The sequence below is a fragment of the Dysidea avara genome, chromosome 4, assembly GCF_963678975.1.
Source record: "Dysidea avara chromosome 4, odDysAvar1.4, whole genome shotgun sequence".
Taxonomy (NCBI): domain Eukaryota; kingdom Metazoa; phylum Porifera; class Demospongiae; order Dictyoceratida; family Dysideidae; genus Dysidea; species Dysidea avara.
The window spans coordinates 22,990,487-23,009,670 of NC_089275.1; the positions used below are offsets into that span (position 1 = coordinate 22,990,487).

The window sequence follows — 19,184 nt, forward strand, 5'->3', positions numbered from 1 at the left end:
TTACACTTCCCATTGTAGTGGACTGTACTTGTGTGTTATCATAACAGTGCATATGTAATTAGTTAAGAAGTGCTACAATTTGATTAATTGCTACAAATACCAAGTCTTGACTTTGTGCACTGTGCATGTACACTGTTTTAGTCTCTGCTTTGAGTCAGGAACTAATATGGCAATTTTACTATACCGAGGCACTGCTGGCTAGTGGCACTCTGGACAGATTAGGGTAAATAGAAGATTAGATTTTTACTTCAAGGGAATGCGCAAGGGGTAGACAAGCCCACATGCAGGAACATAATAAATATTTTATTCCTACTTAATTTGTTGCTCGCAATGGTATGATTTATGATTTTTTTTTAAATTGTACAATCTCTAACTTTTAACAAGTATAGTCAGCATTTTGGTAGTGCTTTGTAGTGCACGTGGTCTTGTCCAACCCCCTTGCTTTTTGCAAATACCCGGTAATCTAGGCCAATTTATTATCTCTCTGATGATCGATTATTGCTTCTGATGTTGTGTATGATGTCACTTATAGTAATGAGTGACATGGCCACTAGTAAAGTAGAAATAATTTATTGTTTAAGTCCAGGGGTGGATCCAGGAGTTGGCAAGGGAAGGGGCACAAACAGGCTAAGTTGTAAGTGGTTGGGGGAGAGCCAGATTCTCTAATTCAGTGCTGCATTTTTGAAGCAACAAATAAATCGCCCCTTAGTAGTTTCTCACTGTTGATTTTTGCCTTTTCAGATGGTTGTGAAGTCTTAAAAGCTGTTTAAAAGGCTCTGAATGTCTTAAACAAATAAATGCAACACGATAATTATTTTAGAGGTGTTTGGTACGTACGAAGGACAATTTCACAGCTATAGTATGTTCACGTTGAGCTGAATCCTCAAAATCATTCAATAACTCATGGATGCAATTACACACGATCTTGAAATTTGGCTCATTTGTAGTACTGTTTGACCCGCTAAAAATGTTTCAAAATCTTTTTGTTCAAATGTTTGACATAATATTTATGGCCAATCAAAATTTTCACAATACATTTCCTGTGTGGAAGCCATATAAGTACAGTGTCCATTACAGCCCTTTCCCGAACTTGTAATGGAGCCAAACCGTACATGTCTGTTGTTGACACCTTTACTGTTACCAATAATCATCTGGTTGGCTGAAATGTTAACTCTGTTTAGAAAAAATCCACTTTAAATTTTTAGCTGTTTTTCAGGATTCAGCTCAACATGAACATACTATAGTTTGACTTTGGTTCACTTTGGTTTCAGGTGAATTTGTAATAAATGCTAGTAAAATGGGCATATTTGCATGAGTTTCTTGAGTTTAGTAGCTATTTTAATCAGAAGTATGATTGGCTCCTCCACAAGGTGAGGAATGGGGGGGGGGGGGGCATTTGCCCCAAATGTCTCATCCTGGATCTGCCATTGAAGTCTTTACTGAGCTACTAGCTATAATGGCACAAATCTGCTGATTTTCTTGAGCTTACCACCACATAAAAGATGTTCATGTTTTTCTTTGCAACTTCATTGCTAACATCTTTTTGTTGCGTACTTCGCACACTTTCGTCACTCAGCCATCAGCTCAATGCTTGGTCAGTTTATAGTTCCAACTTTGCCGTTCATCATTTAACATACAGTTGCTTTTTAGCCACGATTGAGACTTGTAAGTCAAAGCATGCCATGGAAATGTATCATTATGTTCTCTATTTTCTGCCAAAATTTTCTGACTTATCTATTGAACACCATTTCATATGTGCTTTTAGTAAGACATTTATTGAATTCAATGCTCTTTTTTAATGAGCCTATGTATGGGTGTTGCTTGTAGCAAGAACCATTCATGGTAAGACAGTGTGGTGTAGTTGTGTACATCAGATATCCATCACAGGGATTGTTTGTGTATGGAACAGTTTCTGGATATATTGTTTTAGTCTTGGTTGTGTTTATGCTACATCAAAGTATTTTCTGTACAAACTTTATGCTTCACACGCAGCTGTTTTTCGTTCAATTAAGTACACTAACATCACGTACATATCAGGTAATGCACAACTTACAGTGTTGCAACTAATATGTTACACTTCAAAGTAGCTTTTTAACCTTTTGAAGGTACTTTTTAAAGTAGTTCTAATCCTTTCAAGTTACTTTTACAGTAGTTTTAAGCTGCTAAATTCACTTTTAAGTTAAATGCCTTTGATGTGGTTGAGGGTGCCTTTAATGTGGCCTGGCATTTGTCCAGGATCCTCTGTGGTGGTTGAATATATCATTATGGTTACTATATCAAAGCTTCACATTAGCTCTTACTATAACACTAGTACTTACTGTGTAATGTTTTCAAAATGTATAAGAAACCTTATCACCATGAGACAGTTTTGATTGTGGGATTCGATTGGTCTCAATTGAGAGCCACAGGAGGGCTCAATTGTAGGCCACAGGAGATCACTGAAGCCCACAATGTAAAGTGGATGTTGCTCATATAGGTTTCATATACATTTTACTACAGTATTCAATAGTAAGAAGCATTAAAGCTGTACAGTTTGTGGAATGCAGTAATGAGTTGTCAGCACCTTTGCAGTGCAACATCTAGATGTTGCACTGCTAAGTGTGCCACATCACATTTGTAGCATAAAGAATTCCTTTGATCTGATGTGTGAAAGTGTTACATATACGTATACACTCTAGAGTTATTGTTACATTGTACTTGCTTTCTTGCTTGTAGGGGTGAACCAATATAAAAGCAAATCAATGTGCTACAGATTCTGATACTGATGTTTATGGTACAGCTGTAATTGGGTATCTGAGAACCAATTAATATTGGGTACAAATATTATAATTATTAAATGTTTACACATGATACACAGCTTATATCAAAAGAACAAAATAACTTAAATAGGAACTGGTTGAAAGGCTATGGGAACTGAGAAGACCTGGCAGAGACAATTACTACATACCATGCTGGGTATTGAATAGCTGTTGCACTATAAAGTTACTTTGACAAGGGTAATGCTAATATTGGCTAGTAAGATTTTTGATGCTACCAATGTAGCTCTATCGTGCTAATACCAATTAATAGCTATACCGCCTATACGGTTACAACTGGTGGCTATTAAACCTGAAGCACATAATGCGCTTGTGATTTAAGTAATCGAGTTGGTATAGCACCCAGTTACTATTTATACAATAGCATCCATACGGGTTCTGTATATTAGTGGTCTGGCTTAGCTGCTTTACACTTAAGATTGTCTTTATGTACGTATGATGGAAGCATATATAGGCAGTAACAAGTAATACAAATCATTTAACGTATTGTTTTGTATCATCAAAAGGCCTGCACTCAGTTGTCGGACCAGTTTATGTCGCAGAAATGTCACCTAGTCACATCAGAGGGAAATTAGTATTAGGAAGTTATGTTCTGTCTGGCGGAGGTGTAGTCTGTGGAGCTGTTGCTAATGGACTGTTCAGCATTGACACACAACATGCTTACTCTTATGGATGGAGGTTTGATTAGTAAAATTATGTGTAATAAATTTGATCTTTTAAGTGACAGTGGGAGTGTAATAATGCTAAGCAGTTGTATCTGAAGGAATCACATAAAATTGATATGCATACATAAACTGATCGAATATCATGTGAGAGACTTAAGAGTAATAAAGTATTATCACTTTGGCTTCTAATTGTTGTCTACTGCTTCTTAAAAGCATATCTTCTTACCAACTCTGCACCTGTTCAATTCATTTCACTCATACCTTTATAACTGGTGATCGGCAGTCCACTTACTTGCAGATGGTATGTTGTCACTATTGGTGAAAGCAGGAGACAGGCAATCAGGTATGATTCCTTCTCTATGTGTAGTTTTGTTCTCTTGTTGTAGTCAATCTTTCCTTCAGAACCTACTTTTCATCTTAAGTTTTCTGATATTTTTATGCATACAATCAAGAGTATATTATATACTCTTGATACAATTAGTAGCACTGTACAAAACTACAGTGGAACCACAGTAGTATCCATAACTGAAGGCTATACTTGGTGTTCAAATATCTCCTTTACTATCTCCGAAATTGTGTATAAAATATCCAGAAAGCATAACTGATAACTATAGTGCATATGTAGCTAAAATTAGAGCAACCACATTACTTTAAAGCAGAAAAACTGAGGTTCCACTGTAGTACGTCAGTTGTGCATTCGTGATTGTTAAGGTATGTATACTAAAGACCAGTGATATGATATACAGGTAGGCTTGGACAATTCTCAAGGGATGAATAAGGTATGCACTTAGGACTGTATGTGTAGTACTAATGTGCTGTGCTGCAAGATAGATCAGGTGTGTATATATACAATAGTAGTCACCCAGTGCAGTCTTGTCCCTGATGATGTGGCCAAAGTGAAACTGGATAGTTAGCATCTATTATGATCAGTGCACGTATTTAACCATTTTACTAAGGATTGAATTTTAGGTTTCTGAAATGCTATCTCTGAAAGTGTGTCTCAATTTAATGCAATGAGTGTCCATGTAAACATCTGTGGTTTATCTTGTTAAAAAACAGTTGAAATACAGCAATGTGATTAATTGTTTAGAACAGTGTTTCTTATGAGATATTAAAGCAAAGATTACAAAAAAAATTCAAATGTTCGTTCTTAAACTGTTGAATTGTGAATGCATTTATTAATGAATGCAAGTTACTTTTTTTTTTGCTATTTACACATTACAGATACACACTTGGATTAGGGGTTTTCCCTTCCATTGCAATGTGCATCTGTCTGTGGTTTCTGTTTGAGACTCCACGATGGCTGGTGTTTCATGGTAAAGTGGACAAAGCTCGGGAAGTAATGAGGAAGATTCGTAGTGATGATGTGGTAGAGAAAGAACTAGGTGATATTGTGAATGACTATGAGTTGACTTCTAAACATGCCATAGGTATGTATATCTTTGTGTACTGTGGTCCTTTGTCTTCTCTTGCTGAACCACAAGCATAGCACAATGATATTAGATGTTAAGTTAGCTGTGTCTACTATACACTTGTTGACATGTTATTGCTAATACAAATTATTCAAAGTGTAAACACAAGTAACAAGTAAAATAGGTTGTCTGCTAATTCCTAGCTAATAGTCAATTATTTGCTGGATGTGCTTTGACTTGTACCAAATGCGTATACTGTAACTGTTTGCTTGAAAGTTCGCCAAAAGCCGACACATGATTTGTTTAGACTCAGTGTAATGTCACAATTCTCATCAGATACTGTGTGCATGTATAGCTAAATCCCATTAAAATTACTAAGGTTGAAAACTTTGTTCCCATAGCTAAACATTATGTACAGTATAGTCATATCACAGCAGTAGATATCTTACAAGTCCGAGGACCAGATATGTAATGCAACTTGTTTCTATTCAAGTTAAAAAGTTGCACTATTTTGATGTATGTAGCTTTACATACTGTTAGCATAAAAACATTATACTGACACTGCACTTTGGTTACCAACATTTTACTTTTATGCTTTTGGTAATGTGAAAGATGTGTGTTGTTACACATTAAGGTATTTCGTTTGCTCAACACTTTTTTTTGTCAAAAATTATATACTTAAAAACCTTACTGGACTGTTCATTGATTGCCATACAGTTCCAGTATGCTCTTTGAAGTATGGCTTTACTGGGACAAAATTATACTTTTGTGCAAACTCATGCATGTGTATAGTATGTGCACTATGCATACATTCATCAACTTGTGATAAACAAATATTGAGATAAGTAATGTAGACAAGTGACATATTAATCTAATAAAGCAGTCAGCATCAGGTTATTTCAGCCACTATATTTTGTAGTGTAGCTATATGCTTATTGGCAGAAAATGTACTGGTGTAATCTCTATTACTGTAAATCAGGCTCCTCAAGAGTTTTTGTCATTGATCGCCATGAGTGCCATAAAATATATAGCACAAACAGCTAGGTTTATAGTACCATACTTAAATATGTTTGTGTGCTAATTATGATATGTTATTTTCATTATTCAAATGAAAAGGTACAGTTCAATTCATCAAGAAAGTATTTCACAGTAAGACACTGCTCTACACCATGTTCATTGGATGCAGCATTCAGATCTTTCAAGCGTTCAGTGGGAATACTATAATCTTATTTTATAGTTCTAGTATCCTGAAGACAGTTGGATTTAATCTCAAAGAAGCTATTTGGTTTTCAACCCTACCTGCTACAGTTAACTTGATCATGAAGGCAGTGAGTGCTTTTCTAGTGGAAAGAACTGGTCGCAGAAAACTGCACATTGCATCAAGTATTTGTGTTACAATAAGTCTTGGTCTCTTAGCAGCTTCCTTCTACCTCGGCAACATCAATAGTCCTTCTGCTGTTCCTTTACAAGAAGGAGGAAAATGTGATTTTAAGAAGTGTGGAACTTGTGCGACAAATTCTCATTGTGGCTTTTGTACTGTGAAAGTTGATGGAGAATATTTGTATGGTACTTGTAGTGAAGGTAGTAAAGATCATGCTGATGTTAGGGTGAATAACAGTCAGTGTGTTACATGGAATGAAACTGTATGGACTAATGAAACATCTAACATCACATCAGAATGGTACTTTGATCATTGTCCCGATAATAAATTTGCAATATTCTCACTGGTGGCCATGTTTCTGTTAGTGGCATCTGCAGCCTCAGGGACCGTTTCACTTCCCTTTGTAATAAACTCTGAAATATATCCTACATGGGCAAGGGGACCAGCCGTGTCTGTAGCTTCCATGTTTTACTGGATGTCCAACTTGTTGCTGGCGTTGACATTTTTAACCCTAATAGATACATTAGGATTACCACTTGTAATCATAGTTGTGTATGGAGCAGTGACGGCTATCAGTGTTGTGTTTTGTTTCTTTTTACTCCCTGAAACAAAGAATCAACCACTAGAGAAAATTGAAAAATTATTTTCAAGGCCATACTTTCTTACATGGCATAATGAGCATGTTTTCAGAAAGCCCCTAAATATTTCACAGTACTCTATAGTTGAAATGGAGGAACGGACTCTTTAAATGTGTATTGCTATTATTTAATTGTGTATGTAATTATTTATTTATTGTATTAGATATTAGAGAGGTAGGGATGTATGTTATTGATTTCACAGATTAATTTATACACTCAAAGCAAGTTACTAATTGTATGACTAAACAATAAATTTCTTCACACATTAGCTACACATATCTCAATTTGCTCTTAATGCCTTCATCACCTTTAAGTGATGCCACTATCTTGTTGTGGGCTGTGGCAACATTGACACATTCTGTGGCAACAACAACACATTGTAATACCTGTTTGTAGCCTCAAGGAGCACAATTTTAAGACTAGAGTTAAAAGCATTAGTGTATGAAACATAGACCTTAATAAATACTGGCTATCTATGGATGCAAGAAAACGATGTCGGCAGTTTATACTGACACACTGAGCTGGAGAATTCTTGGTCAAAGCAAAGTCCAAAACTTAGGGTTGTGTTTAATTTTGTTACAGTGAATAATTGTATGGCTAGGGTTTGATGTGTGCACTGTACATGATGAGGTAATGAATTCACCTTAATAACGAATTATATGTCAAAGAAAATGTAGTATTACACTGTGCAGATCATTATTACTGAGTTCTCAGTAAAACCAACCATTTTAGTAAAAGATACTGTCTTATAAGGCAGTCATTTGGCAATGGATATATAGGAGGTACGTTGTCGACTATGGCTATGCTGACCATTGACCATGTTCCAATATTTTAGTGAATGTAGCTATCATTTCTGCGACAACATGGGGAGCCCCCTTATGCAGAAATGGCTGGGATATGATGACAACACAACTACACCTTGTTGCCATTGTAAATAATTATTGTCAAGCCAACTGTGAGTGTCAATTCACAAGTCTATAGTATGTTCACATTGAGCTGAATCCCCAAAACATTTAATAACTCATGGATGATGCAATTAAACACAATCTTGAAATTTGCCTCATTTGTAGCACTGCTTGACCCGCTAAAAAATATTTCAAAATCTTTTTGTTCTAATGTTTGACATAATATTTACAGTCAATCACAATACATTTCCTGTGGGGAAGCCATACAAGCGCAGTGTCCATTACAGCCCTTTCCCGAACTTGTAATGGAGCCAATCCGTACGTGTCTGTTGTTGACACCTTTGCTGTTACCAATAATCATCTGGTTGGCTGAAATGTTAACTCTGTTGAGCTGTTTTTCAGGATTCAGCTCCATGTGAACATACTATAATAAGTTAATTACATGATCTGCATGTGCTTGCTCATAACCAACCACGTGCTCTTCAGGCAATCCCATCATTTCTTTAAAAATAAGTGATCACTGCATTATTAATTATCCATTACCGGCGTGCGCCAATCACAGGTCACACGACGGGTTGACCTCTGGGACTAGAATATGGGTCTATATACTCAGGTCATGTACGGTCGTATAAGGCTAACCAAACGTTCAAGTCGGCAGGTACTAGAATAACAGGATACCGGAGAGTACTAGGGTCTATTTGAGTATTTTTGAATAGTCGACGGCGCGTTGTCACACGGCCTCACAGAGTACCAGTGTTTTTCAGATGCAAGTTTTCAGATAGTATATATATAAGCAATGGACGAAGATGAAATCAGTTTAGATGACTTCTGTGCTGGTGAGCCAGGAAACTTTAGACTCATCCCGACTGATCATGCCATAGAAGGCTACAAACCTCAAGGTCATGGATGGTTGGCCAAATCTCCGGCCGCGGCCAAATCTACGAAAACTAGGCAATGGAGATACATAAATGGAATCGTAGCCACCAGTTCACTAGGTAGCTTGATATGGGGATATCATTTCTCAGTTCTTGCTGGAGCAATGCTACTAATCGATGATCACTACAATCTGAATGTATTATGGCATGAGATTATTGTTAGTGTATTAGTTGCAGGAGCTACTATTGGAGCAGCCATTGCTGGGTGGTTGAGTGATAAGTTGGGTCGTTGGAAAATGATGATGTGTACTGCTGTGTTGTATGGAGTGGGAGCCATCATAATGGCAACATCATTCTCTAAGTTCTGTCTGGTGGTTGGACGAGGCATTGTTGGACTGGCAATTGGTATACTAAAATACTACATCGCTATGGCATTAACTTACCCAGCGTAAAATAATATTTCTATTAGGCCCCACTGTATGTATGGCCTTTAAGGGTGAAGGAGAGGGGGGTTTACTGGGATTAAGTATGAGGCCACTTCACTGTTTCCTGTCCACTGCCCTCATCTGACTGTCAGCTCTAAATATTTTGTTATTCTGTATTCTTCCATTTTATTCTGTACAGGCTCAGCCTGGCTATTTTGTAATAGAGTTAGCTTATGTGACAATGTCGGCACAAAATCGTGTTTGTGTTATTTTTTTGCAACTTAAGAAAGGAATTGAAGATACAAGTTTTTTTTATGGTAATGTGCCAGGCAAATAATGGCTTGCCAAATTTGGACCACCCACCTGCACTCAGATATGCCTAAGTCCAGAGAGAATTTATTTGGAGTGCCTAATGGGTGGTTGTCAGAATCGTGCATGCTCTAACTTCATCATCCAGCTAGTTTTCTAACCTAAGGTCAGTCAGACTAATTGTTTCACGGTCCCAACTGACCCACTTTTTCATATGGCCTAGCCAACCCAATCATATATTCAAGATTACAATAAATTTTCATTAAGTGGAAAATGAAGCTAAAAATGCTGCTAGAAATTCTGAACAGATGCCTCGTATTCCTCCAATTCATTCAATTACTGTTTACCTGCAAACATTCTCTAGCTCAGAAAATACACTATGGCTATACACGAGTTATTGTTTTGTTGAGACCATGTCCCCTTGTATTTGTTACTCCTGTGCTGTTTTAGAAAGGATTTATGCCTGGCGGTGGACCCAATTAAGGCTTTTGTTACTGTATGTACTGTGGTATGTTGAAAGGCACCATTTGAGCTAAGGCTATGTCTAAAATTGAATCCAATCCCCATAGTCTCAGCTGTTATTGAGTTGTACTTGTCTGAAGGCATCACTGTACAAAAATTGTTATACAATGCAAACGTGTGATTTGATTACCTTGAAATTTGGAACTAAGTTTGCAATGAATCTTATAAATGTTCACGGTGTTGTGAACATTTATTCACATTGAACTTTGACCACGGATACAGAGTTATTGGGAATAACTTGAGCTTGGTATGTACATATAGGCTATAGCCATTGTATCAGTGCATTTTGATGGTTTGAAATCAAAGGAGTAGCAAAACAAAAGCCAGACAACTGTAAAACCACCGGGTTGAATAAAACAGTCACTGTGGGGTAAAAAGTAGAAGTCCTCAAAAAAGTGCACTCTATTAGAATATTACAATAGTAGTCAAATAAAACATACAATACAATGCAGTACAATTATAACCTCTGTCTTCATTATGTATGTCTGTAGATAAAGAAAAAATGTGGTCAGAAACAAATCCCAAAGTCAGCTCATGACTGGCTTTGAGGCTGGATATGAAATCCGCACAAAACAGCCAAACTGTGAAAAGAGTGTGGTCTTCAAAAGCCTGGATGTAAAATCAAAAGTAGCCAAGAAATGGTTTTATCACTAACTAGCATTAACATCAGTGATTTCACATTTTTTCACCCAGGTTTTGAAGGCCACACCCTTTTTTACAGCTCAGCTGTTTTGTGTGCCAGGATTATATTATGTTGTGATAACAATGCTCATGAAATTACAGTAACTAGCTAAGAAATTCAGTAATGAATTACAAATACTGTACTAGGTGTCTACGTACATTACACATCAATGTATCACTGTGTTATGTCCTGTTTCCAGCCTCCTAGTGGGAACTCGATAAGGAAAATGAAGAATAGTTGATGAGGGGGAGTATAGAATCTCTGAAAGCAGGGGGTCTGGGGGATGCAGCCCTTCAGAAGCTATGGCCAAAGTTCACCAGGATTAATTTATAGTTTGATTTATAGAAGTATTTCAACAAAAACAAATTATTTAAAACAAGCTTTAGTTTACAGTTAATAAAACTCCTTAGCAAAGTTGACTATAGGGTTAATGGTAACTACAGAGTTAATAAATAAATAAACATACAGCATTTATAAGCAGCACAAAATACCGTTAGCTAAGTTACCTGGAAACACTTGGTACAGTGGTAAATACACCAACTCTCAAGTAAGAGGTCAGTGGTCTGATTCCCACTGTAGGAAATTTGTTTTCGCTTTTATTAGGAACATGTTTTTGAAGCATTGTGACTGCTCTATTAGAGTACAAGTCCAACGTTCTACTAGAGTATGATTTTTTCACAGTTTTCAGCCCCACTCCAAGAAGGATATTTTCAACAAGATATCATTCTGAGAGACTCCTAGCCTCCCCTCATCCCCCACTAATGAAATATTGCTAGGACACTGCCATATTTATATTGTGATACCTAAACATCTTCATTGGATGCATTAAGGGAAGAACAGTATACTGAACATCAGTATGTCAATACTTATGATTATTTTTATGGCAGATTTTCTCTTGTCTTTTGCTTATCTGTGGGCTGTGTATTTAGTATGGAAGCAATTAAACATCATGATCAGACCACTTGCTATTGTTTGTAACATCTATGATTAATAGTTGTGATGGTTTTTACAGTTATACTCGGAATAAAATAGTGAGAATCACAGCATTGTGTACGAACCTACTGTACCTCTGATACGTTTCCATTTGAGTGACAATGCTTACTGTGCAGGTGCCACATTAGGGAGTGTAGAGTGGTTTACTGATATGTATAGTTCAAAAACATTTTTATTACTGTACCAGCTCCATTATGATTATTCACTGCATTGTGGTATTCAAGACCATTCACAATCTTCTAAACATCTATAAAGTATTACAGTGACTCTAGAAAAAGTAATTGGTTTTGAACCCATGCATGACATAAAAAGTAGTGTAAGAACATATGACAAAGTCATGACTCAAAGCTATTAAACCCCACTTTAGCAAAGTTAATATAGTAGTTAACCAATAGTTCATACTGCTAAGTTATTGGCATCTGTGCACTGCACCATTACTTGGTGAATATCCAATCAGTTTTAGTAGAATGACTGACAATCATGATGGCTGACAATTACATGCCATACTGACATAACATGTTTGTGCTTCATAGATATGCATCATGTTTGATTGCCACCTATCCTGTACTATAGCTATCCCTGGGTGTGTCTAGAATCTATGCCTGTGCATATAACGTTGTCCATGTGGTGGCAACCCTATTGCTCTATATGTACAGTATAGCATCTCCTAGTTGCCTGTAGTGTCTTCAATTGCTGCTGCTTTTATATGGTGGTATTTTATTGGGTCTAAAATTTTGGCTATAACAAGTAGTTTGAATCATTTAACATATTGTTTTGTATCATCATAGGCCTGTACTCAGTTGTCGGACCAGTTTATGTCTCAGAGATGTCACCTAGTCACATCAGAGGAAAATTAGGACTGGCAAACTATGTTCTGACTGGTGGAGGTCTAGCCTGTGGAGCTGTTGCTAATGGACTGTTCAGCATTGACACACAGCATGCTTATACGTTTGGATGGAGGTTTGATTATATTATATTACAATAACATTATAAGGATGGAGTGTACGATAATGGGAGTAGAATACTGAGTACAGACATCAAGGAATTATGTGTATCAAACTGTTCAAAGCATTCATACAGATTGAGTATGAAAAGTAGAATGGCATATTAATCTGAAACCATTAGTATAATTATATAACTGGCGTCACTTAGAGTAATCATGAAGCCATCTGTCTGTCTTTGTTCTGTCCATATTACACCCTTATCTTGCCAGAATCAGTCAGATAGTATATGTTCTAAAGGGGCTTGTGGTTGATGACATATGTTGAAGCACTTTTCATTTAAACTATGGCTCTTGCAGACTCCTCAAATAGAAAGTAAACTGAGACAAAAAGTTAATTGTATTTATTCCACTCATGCCTTAACTGTTTGGTTGTGATAGTTCTTTTGGTGTGTCTACTAATGGTGGAAGTCAGTGAGTGACAATTGCGGGACACTGAGTTTAGATAAAAATTTTCACCTATACTCTACTTTTCCACACAAAGTCTGAATGTTATGTGTGGTTTAGAGGACTACGATGAATTCTACATGCTTGAAAATTTGAGAGCTATACTGTATTGGAAGTGATACAAAAAAAAAACAATTTAAGATATATTTAACAATATAGGTGTTAATGATTTATAGTAAGCAGGAGGGTTATACAATACCAGTAGTAGGATATATATAGGTAAGGCCAACATTTGTTAATTCATTGTTTCCCATCACCTGCCTGCATACCACTTTGTGTGTAATTATTATTATTATTGTAATTAAGATTTAAAATTATTTAGAAATATGAATTATTTCTACGATCAAGATGCTCTAATAGAGCAGTAAGCAACTCTAATATAACACTCAGCTATCCTACTAAAGTGATTATTTATTTCCTGGAAGGCATTCAAGCTCCTCTAAAAGTGTTATTTTGTTACTAAATTTCTTGGAAAGTGCTTTGTTGCACTTATGAAAAGCTTACAATCCTTTGAAACATCTATCCTGTTGTTTGAAACTAATTCACTGGTGGACAGTGTATTGTCATTTTGAAGGCTCACCAAAATAATGAAATTTTAGTTATTAATAATAATTGCCTGCCCTCACTACTGAATTGCTCTCATGGTGACGGGAAACAAGGAATCATATTATATTGGCCTAAGTAGATCTGCACATAATAGGCTGGAGTGCTATGCCAGCATAATGCTAGCATATTAGATGGATATATTTCAAACCATGAAGCTAAATTCCATTGGTATTCCCTAATAGAGCAGTCAGTGGAAACCTCTCTAATAGAAAGTTACTTTGTAGTGAAATACTCTAATAGAGTATTCACTGAATAAAATGATCCAAGATAATTGTAAGAAATATTGCTAACCTAGGAGCATAATGGGAACACCTGAAGAGCATAATAGGTACAAATTTTGGGAAATTCCTGGAAGCATTTTGGACAAAATTTTGAGCATATTTGACTCAGGATAAATGAGATATGATATGCTTTATGGCACTAATATTATCATGAGAAATGCACTAGCTGTATATGGGATAGAAGTGGTGCATAAACAATCACCCTAATATGCAGCTCTATATATTTCTCATGATGTAGCAGTCAAAATAGGTTACACATGCAGCAGGTTTGCCACTGTAATTGAACAAGTGGTGTAACCATTTTATGCACTTGAGTGTCTAAGCTTTGGATACTTTGTTTGAGTGTTGTATATCAACATTGATCTAACATCAAGTCTACTAGAGGAAAGTCATTAAAATGAGACTAAATTTGAGATTAGCAAACAAATGTCAAGTTGTGAATACAATTGTTATTAATGTGGTCTCAATGAGCACCTCTATGTTATTACATTTCAGATACATGCTTGGGTTAGGCATCATTCCTTCAATAGTGATGTGTGTTTGTCTGTTGTTTTTGTTTGAAACTCCACGATGGTTGGTGTTTCATGGAAAAGTGGACAAAGCTCGGGAAGTGATGAGGAAGATTCGTAGTGATGATGTGGTAGAGGAAGAACTAGGTGATATTGTAAATGATTACGAGTTGACTTCTAAAAATGTTTTAGGTATGAATGGAAGCATACTACATGTTATATTCCGTTTCATTATGCATGAGCTTAGGATATGATTATGTAGCACTTGGAGATAAATTGTAATGATGAAGTTGAATTAGTTTTCCTAGTTGATATTATTTGTAATGTACATTACTACCTCCATAAATAATAGTTTACTGATGATCCTTAAACTCGCAATATGCTATATAAAGGCATGTGCCATGAGTGTTACTAATTTTTCTTTTAAAATAATTTTTGTATGCAGAATCCTTTTACATGAATTTTTGGTGCAATTATTTATGTAGCTGCTAGCCAATTTGAAAGTTTCCTAGCATTAACTGTGTGGTCTGCTGCCTTTAGTACTGTAGTTATTACAACTCTTATGCCATTCTTTGTATTGAATGACTACAGTACACCTTATTCAAAGTACAATGGAACTTTGGTTCTGTTAGAACAGTTATTTCCAATTTCAAGGGTATAAATAAATGTGGGCCAGACAACTGAGGGTCTCCTGTATATTAGAACAAGAATAAACATGCACTTTTGCATGCTAGATGACCAAGTGTACTTGACGAACAATCATTTTGGTGTTCAGCTAACCAGAATTCCTGATAGCTGATATACAGAAAACTAAGGTCCCTTGCACTGTGTTGTTTAAGTAAGTTTAAAAGCAAACTTGGTTACATGGTTTTGTGTAATCATTATCAGTTAATTCTTACAGGTACAATCCAGTTCATCAAGAAAGTCCTCCATGACAGGATATTGCTTTACACAATGTTCATCGGTAGTGGTATTCAGATCTTTCAGGTGTTCAGTGGCAATGCTGTAGTCATATTGTATAGTTCTAGTATTCTGAAGACAGTTGGATTTAACCTTACAGAAGCTATTTGGTTTTCAACAGTACCTACTACTGTTAACTTAATTATGAAAGCAACAAGTGCTTTTCTAGTAGAAAAAACTGGTCGTAGAAAACTGTACATTGCATCAGGTATATGTGTTATAATAAGTCTTGGTCTTTTAGCAACTTCCTTCTACCTCGGCAACAACAGTAGTCCTTCTGCTGTACCTTTGCAAGAAGGTGGAAGATGTGCTTATAAAAAGTGTGGAAGTTGTGTGACAAATTCTCATTGTGGTTTTTGTACTGTGAAAATTGATGGAGAATATTTGTATGGTACTTGTAGTGAAGGTAGTAAAGATCATGCTGATGTTAGGGCGAATAACAGTCAGTGTGTTACATGGAATGAAACTGTATGGACTAATGAAACATCTAACATCACATCAGAATGGTACTTTGATCATTGTCCTGATAATAAATTTGCAATATTCTCACTGGTGGCCATGTTTCTGTTAGTGGCATCTGCAGCTTCAGGAACTGTTTCACTTCCCTGGATAATAAACTCTGAAATATATCCTACGTGGGCAAGGGGACCAGCGGTGTCTTTAGCTTCAATTTTGAGCTGGCTGTCTAACTTACTGTTGGCATTAACATTTTTATCCCTTGTTGATGCATTGGGATTACCCCTTGTTGTAATAATAGTTTATGGAGCAGTGACGGTTATCAATGTTGTGTTTTCCTTCTTTTTACTCCCTGAAACAAGTAAACAATCACTAGAGAAGATTGAAGGCTTATTTTCAAGACCATACTTTCTCACATGGTGTAATGATCATGGTTATACCAAACCCAAAAGTATGTATTCTACTGTTGAAATGGAAGAACAGACTCATTAAAATGTAATTTTGTTATGTATAGTAATATGCGCTCATATTTATACTACTACAATAGAATTATATTATTTATTTATTTATATTAATTACACTGTTATGTGCAGCCTCAGTTTGATGATCAACACATAACACTTTCTATGCTGTGTATCATAGAATATATAAAAGAGTTATTCTACTACAATATCAATTTGTTATGTACATGACAGATAATGATTGTTGCTGGATAAGCTCTTGGCATATGCGTAATGAGTTCCACAGACCAGTCTAATTTATCTTGGAAAAAAAGACTTGCAGTGTTGGGTTATAGAGCAGATGTACGGAATCTTTGATTGTGGCCTCTGGTGGATAAGGGTATTAGTTACAATACTGAAACGAGATTGGTCAGCGGTTATTAGTTTTGTACACTGTCTTTGCACTTGTTGAAGTTGTTCAATGTCTTTCCTGGTATGAGGTAACCAGACTGGGCTGGCATACTTCAATATTGGTTATAACATAGGAGAGACAGGATTTCGAGTTTCTTTGTAAGAATATACTTTCACAAAATAGCATCTCCATCAAGGAAGTATCATTAACAAAGTTACTAAGTATCAGGGTAATCATTACAAGTGATCTATTTTGGGGTACCCATATTAAGGCTTTAACAGTTCATTGTGTAGTTGTAGATAGATAGTAGGTTGCCAAATAGCTATGAGTGGGTTTTATAATGAATTGGCAAATTGGATGGAAGCCATGTTGCTGATCACGAAGTACATAATAATGAGAGTAAAGAAGGGAGTAGACTATAGTTAATTGCTCCATGATCTTGCAGCTGATACTAGTGAGAGATATCAGTCGGTAGTATCAATGTACCACACATTTCTTCGGTTGTGCAAATGAGGTGACGAGAAGCTGGCTACTAGTACTGCTGCTGAAATATTAGCCGATACGTACCTGCCATTGTCACCTGTTGTAAACAACATTTCATTTATTATCTGATAACCGGACCTAGACAAAAAGTGACCCAAATGACCTGAATAATCCAGATAACCTGAACTCTGTTACTTCTGGCCATTGGAATCACTAAGAGGTACCTTCAATGGCAGATCCAGGATGGGGCATTTTCCTCCCCCCCTAACCTTGTCAAGGAGCCATACTTCTGGCTAAAATATTAAACTTTATGTCAGGCCAAGATCAGCTTACAAAACTCGCAAAAATACGCACATTTTACTAGCATTTATTACAAATTCACCTGAAACCAAAGGTATGAAAGTGTCACCCAGCACCTTCTGTACGTACTAAGCACCTCTAAAATAATTATTGTGTTGATGTTGCTTAAGACATTCAGGGCCTTTTAAACAGCTTTTAAGATTTCACAACCATCTGTAAAGGACAAAATGGTAAAAATCAACAGCGAGATACTAATAATATTATTTGCTGCTTCAAAAATGCAGCAACTAACAAGATAATCTGGCTCTCCTCAATAACCTACAACTTGGCCTGTTTGTGCCCCTCCCCTAGCCAGGTCCTGGATCCGCCCCTGACCTTCTTCAGCAAAGTGTGAAAATGGACAATAACTAAGAAGCTCTGTGTTAACATAATAGACACATGTACAGAAACTACTAACACAGAGCTTCACCAAACGTTTTCATCATGTGCCTATATAGGCCCAAGTTCTGTGAGGGTGCACCTTTTGGAAAACAATAATTACAGTGTATAATTAAGCTAGTAGCCTTTTCTAGGGCTAAAAAATCAAATAAATGAAAAAATCAACCTTTGTAGTTTCTCCTCCAACTCTGGGTGATCAATCCTACCCAAACCTGCATCAAAACCATTAGCTAATAATATGGGGATTCCTCAACATGGTTCCTACAGAATATAAAATTTTGACGGACACAGCTTTAAAGGAAACAAAGTTTCTTTGTATGCTCATAATTATGTGATGTTTATACCTGCATCTTCAATAAAATACTCATGATCTATATGTGCCATTTCTGAATCAATAGCAAAACTTTACACACTTGTGTAAGAGCCAGTTAACATCTCATATATAGTACATGCCTTTATAGCATATTATAAACAGTGACTAGCAATAGCAGCTCAAGTTATCAAAAATATGTAGCCACCGTCTCATATTAGCCGGGGACACTAAGGTTGCATGGGATATTAAAGGTAAGTCACTTACCTTTAATATCCCAAATGGAAGGCATTTCGGTGCTCTGCCAAACACACTGTTTAAAACTAGACCATTGCCATTGGTAGGTTCCATCATAGATAGTAGGATAGTATGGCTCCATCCCCTGAGTTACAAGTTAATCTAAAAGGGGTCGATATTTTAGTTTCACAAGAGTTCCACACAGGAAAAGTTACAATAGAATAATACACATGATTCTACAATAGGTTTAGTTTCTGTGTAAAATTAATGCCAAATTGAACAGACCATAGTAACAATGCATAACTCTTGTTGCCATAGTCTGTTCAATTCAGCATTAATTCTACAGAGCAATAAACCTATTGTAGAATCTAATAGCAGTGTAGCAATTAAGATGACTGGAAGTGTATAACTAGACCACCAACAGTTGACAATTTGTGACCGGATTTCATATAACAAGGCTTCCACACACACAAAATCAAACTTACGATTTTACCAGAAATGGATTGCTGGTCTAATACACTATCATATTTCACACTGTACTTCCTTCAGCACTGGCAAGTCTGGTTTCTGTAGCAGCTTTCTTCCGACCCTGTCAAAGCCACAAGTGGGAGATTGGCGCCATTAAATGGCCATGGCTTTGTGATAATGGTGTGTAGTGAGCTGGGACTTCACAGAGAGCTCG

The 19,184-nt window shown here is 36.4% G+C and overlaps 2 protein-coding genes across 3 annotated transcripts; both read left to right on the top strand.

Moving 5' to 3' along the window:
• Positions 1-1,386: 1,386 nt before the first annotated feature.
• Positions 1,387-7,132, top strand: LOC136254388 (proton myo-inositol cotransporter hmit-1.1-like). Of its 2 annotated transcripts, none has more exons than XM_066047082.1 (3): positions 1,387-3,494; positions 4,706-4,911; positions 6,010-7,132. In XM_066047082.1, the coding sequence occupies exons 1-3, from the start codon at positions 3,361-3,363 to the stop codon at positions 7,020-7,022; spliced, it is 1,353 nt and encodes a 450-aa protein (XP_065903154.1). In that variant the 5' UTR covers positions 1,387-3,360; the 3' UTR covers positions 7,023-7,132. The 2 variants fall into 2 exon arrangements, with proteins under 2 accessions (XP_065903154.1, XP_065903156.1); XM_066047084.1 differs by having other exon boundaries at positions 1,394-4,260.
• A 1,264-nt stretch (positions 7,133-8,396) lies between these two features.
• LOC136254383 (proton myo-inositol cotransporter hmit-1.1-like) lies at positions 8,397-16,587 on the top strand. Its single transcript, XM_066047078.1, has 4 exons — positions 8,397-9,097; positions 12,412-12,583; positions 14,453-14,658; positions 15,368-16,587. Exons 1-4 carry the CDS (start codon positions 8,614-8,616, stop codon positions 16,372-16,374), a joined length of 1,869 nt encoding a protein of 622 aa, XP_065903150.1. The 5' UTR covers positions 8,397-8,613; the 3' UTR covers positions 16,375-16,587.
• The last annotated feature ends 2,597 nt before the right edge of the window (positions 16,588-19,184 follow it).

What these genes read in the sequence shown, in the direction of transcription:
- LOC136254388 (XM_066047082.1), top strand. Translation starts at nt 3,361, where the DNA reads ATGTCACCTAGTCACATCAGAGGGAAATTAGTATTAGGAAGTTATGTT. An exon ending in GCTTACTCTTATGGATGGAG is followed by an intron (nt 3,495 to 4,705) that starts GTTTGATTAGTA and finishes TACACATTACAG; the next exon opens with ATACACACTTGGATTAGGGG. An exon ending in GACTTCTAAACATGCCATAG is followed by an intron (nt 4,912 to 6,009) that starts GTATGTATATCT and finishes TCAAATGAAAAG; the next exon opens with GTACAGTTCAATTCATCAAG.
- LOC136254383 (XM_066047078.1), top strand. Translation starts at nt 8,614, where the DNA reads ATGGACGAAGATGAAATCAGTTTAGATGACTTCTGTGCTGGTGAGCCA. An exon ending in CATTGTTGGACTGGCAATTG is followed by an intron (nt 9,098 to 12,411) that starts GTATACTAAAAT and finishes GTATCATCATAG; the next exon opens with GCCTGTACTCAGTTGTCGGA. An exon ending in GCTTATACGTTTGGATGGAG is followed by an intron (nt 12,584 to 14,452) that starts GTTTGATTATAT and finishes ATTACATTTCAG; the next exon opens with ATACATGCTTGGGTTAGGCA.